Source organism: Penaeus monodon, chromosome 32 (genome assembly GCF_015228065.2).
Source record: "Penaeus monodon isolate SGIC_2016 chromosome 32, NSTDA_Pmon_1, whole genome shotgun sequence".
NCBI classification, from domain to species: domain Eukaryota; kingdom Metazoa; phylum Arthropoda; class Malacostraca; order Decapoda; family Penaeidae; genus Penaeus; species Penaeus monodon.
The window spans coordinates 19,897,295-19,900,684 of NC_051417.1; the positions used below are offsets into that span (position 1 = coordinate 19,897,295).

Genomic DNA, 3,390 nt, shown 5'->3' on the forward strand with positions numbered 1-3,390 from the left:
ACACGACCTTATACGTTATTTCATCTTTCATATATAAACCTCAGAAGAAAATGACTTCTCACAGAAGAAAAGGAATTCTAAGAAGAGAAGGATTCCACAGAAAAAGATTCCTCAGAAGGAAAGGATTTCTAGAAGAAAAGGATTCCTCAGAGGAAAAGGATTCCCCAGAGGAAAAAGAATCCTCGGAGGAAAAGGATTCCCCAGAAGAAAAAGAATCCTCAGAGGAAAATGAATCCTCGCAGAAAAAGGATTCCCCAGCAGAAAAAGAATCCCCCAGAGGAAAAAGAATCCTCGCAGAAAAGGATTCCCCAGCAGAAAAAGAAGCCCCCAGAAGGAAAAGAATCCTCGCAGAAAAGGATTCCCCAGCAGAAAAAGAATCCCCCAGAAGGAAAAGAATCCTCGCAGAAAAAGGATTCACCAGCAGAAAAAGAATCCCCAGAAGGAAAAGAATCCCCAGCAGAAAAAGAATCCCCCAGAAGAGAAAAGAATCCTCGCAGAAAAAGGATTCCCCAGCAGAAAAAGAATCCCCCAGAAGGAAAAGAATCCTCGCAGAAAAAGGATTCCCCAGCAGAAAAAGAATCCCCCAGAGGAAAAAGAATCCTCGCAGAAAAGGATTCCCCAGCAGAAAAAGAATCGCCCAGAAGGAAATGAATCCTCACAGAAAAGGATTCACCAGCAGAAAAAGAATCCCCCAGAAGGAAAAGAATCCTCGCAGAAAAAGGATTCCCCAGCAGAAAAAGAATCCCCCAGAAGGAAAAGAATCCTCGCAGAAAAAGGATTCCCCAGCAGAAAAAGAATCCCCCAGAAGGAAAAGAATCCTCGCAGAAAAAGGATTCCCCAGCAGAAAAAGAATCCCCCAGAAGGAAAAGAATCCTTGCAGAAAAGGATTCCCCAGCAGAAAAAGAATCCCCCAGAGGAAAAAGAATCCTCGCAGAAAAGGATTCCCCAGCAGAAAAAGAATCCCCCAGAAGGAAAAGAATCCTCGCAGAAAAAGGATTCCCCAGAAGAAAAAGAATCCCCCAGAAGGAAGAGAATCCTCGCAGAAAAGGATTCCCCAGCAGAAAAAGAATACCCCAGAAGGAAAAAGAATCCTCGCAGAAAAAGGATTCCCCAGAAGAAAAAGAATCCCCCAGAAGGAAAAGAATCCTCGCAGAAAAAGGATTCCCCAGCAGAAAAAGAATCCCCCAGAGGAAAAAGAATCCTCGCAGAAAAGGATTCCCCAGCAGAAAAAGAATCCCCCAGAAGGAAAAGAATCCTCGCAGAAAAAGGATTCCCCAGCAGAAAAAGAATCCCCCAGAGGAAAAAGAATCCTCGCAGAAAAGGATTCCCCAGCAGAAAAAGAATCCCCCAGAAGGAAAAAGAATCCTCACAGGAAAGGATTCCCCAGCAGAAAAAGAATCCCCCAGAAGGAAAAGAATCCTCGCAGAAAAAGGATTCCCCAGCAGAAAAAGAATCCCCCAGAGGAAAAAGAATCCTCGCAGAAAAAGGATTCCCCAGCAGAAAAAGAATCCCCCAGAGGAAAAAGAATCCTCGCAGAAAAGGATTCCCCAGCAGAAAAAGAATCCCCCAGAAGGAAAAAGAATCCTCGCAGAAAAGGATTCCCCAGCAGAAAAAGAATCCCCCAAAAGGAAAAGAATCCTCACAGAAAAGGAGATTCCCCAGCAGAAAAAGAATCCCCCAGAAGGAAAAGAATCCTCACAGAAAAGGATTCCCCAGCAGAAAAAGAATCCCCCAGAAGGAAAAGAATCCTCGCAGAAAAAGGATTCCCCAGCAGAAAAAGAATCCCCCAGAAGGAAAAGAATCCTCGCAGAAAAAGGATTCCCCAGCAGAAAAAGAATCCCCAGAAGGAAAAGAATCCTCACAGAAAAAGGATTCCCCAGCAGAAAAAGAATCCCCCAGAAGGAAAAGAATCCTCACAGAAAAAAGGATTCCCCAAAAAAGAATCGCCCAGAAGGAAAAGAATCCTCGCAGAAAAAGGATTCCCAGCAGAAAAAGAATCCCCCAGAGGAAAAAGAATCCTCGCAGAAAAGGATTCCCCAGCAGAAAAAGAATCCCCTAGAGGAAAAAGAATCCTCGCAGAAAATGATTCCCCAGCAGAAAAAGAATCCCCCAGAAGGAAAAGAATCCCCCAGAGGAAAAAGGATTCCCCAGCAGAAAAATAATCCCACAGAGGAAAAAGAATCCTTGCAGAAAAAGGATTCCCCAGCAGGAAAAGAATCCCCCAGAAGGAAAAGAATCCTCGCAGAAAAAGGATTCCCCAGCAGAAAAAGAATCCCCCAGAAGGAAAAGAATCCTCACAGAAAAAAGGATTCCCCAGCAGAAAAAGAATCCCCAAGAAGGAAAAAGAATCCTCGCAGAAAAGGATTCCCCAGCAGAAAAAGAATCCCCCAGAAGGAAAAGAATCCTCGCAGAAAAAGGATTTCCCAGCAGAAAAAGAATCCCCCAGAAGGAAAAGAATCCTCGCAGAAAAAGGATTCCCCAGCAGAAAAAGAATCCCCCAGAAGGAAATGAATCCTCGCAGAAAAAGGATTCCCCAGCAGAAAAAGAATCCCCAAGAAGGAAAAAGAATCCTCGCAGAAAAAGGATTCCCCAGCAGAAAAAGAATCCCCAAGAAGGAAAAAGAATCCTCCCAGAAAAAGATTCTCCAGCAGAAAAAGAATCCCCCAGAAGGAAAAGAATCCTTGCAGAAAAAAGGATTCCCCAGCAGAAAAAGAATCCCCCAGAAGGAAAAGAATCCTCGCAGAAAAAGCATTCCCCAGCAGAAAAAGAATCCCCCAGAAGGAAAAGAATCCTTGCAGAAAAAAGATTCCCCAGCAGAAAAAGAATCCCCCAGAAGGAAAAGAATCCTCGCAGAAAAAGGATTCCCCAGCAGAAAAAGAATCCCCAAGAAGGAAAAAGAATCCTCGCAGAAAAGGATTCCCCAGCAGAAAAAGAATCCCCCAGAAGGAAAAGAATCCTCGTAGAAAAAGGATTTCCCAGCAGAAAAAGAATCCCCCAGAAGGAAAAGAATCCTCGCAGAAAAAGCATTCCCCAGCAGAAAAAGAATCCCCTAGAAGGAAAAGAATCCTCGCAGAAAAAGGATTCCCCAGCAGAAAAAGAATCCCCCAGAAGAAAAAGAATCCTCGCAGAAAAAGGATTCCCCAGCAGAAAAAAGAATCCCCCAGAAGAAAAAGAATCCTCGCAGAAAAAGGATTCCCCAGCAGAAAAAAGAATCCCCCAGAAGAAAAAGAATCCTCGCAGAAAAAGGATTCCCCAGCAGAAAAAGACACAAGCCAGAAAAGGAGGGCCTTTCGGCGAGAAGTTGACCGCGTAGCAGAATCGGATCAGGAAGCGAAACACGCTGGGAGGAGGAGAAGGCGGGTCTGGGGAGGAGATAGCGCCGGTGTATTT

The 3,390-nt window shown here is 44.5% G+C and overlaps 1 protein-coding gene across 1 annotated transcript in view; it reads left to right on the forward strand.

Annotated features, from left to right (window-relative positions):
- LOC119593587 (serine/arginine repetitive matrix protein 1-like) overlaps positions 1 to 2,511 on the forward strand; it is a 4,086-nt gene extending 1,575 nt beyond the window's left edge. Inside the window, exons 2-3 of the mRNA XM_037942541.1 lie at positions 133 to 635; positions 732 to 2,511. Of these exons, the coding sequence (XP_037798469.1) occupies positions 133 to 635; positions 732 to 2,511 (2,283 nt within the window). The remainder of the gene's footprint in view (positions 1 to 132; positions 636 to 731) is intronic.
- Positions 2,512 to 3,390: the final 879 nt, after the last annotated feature.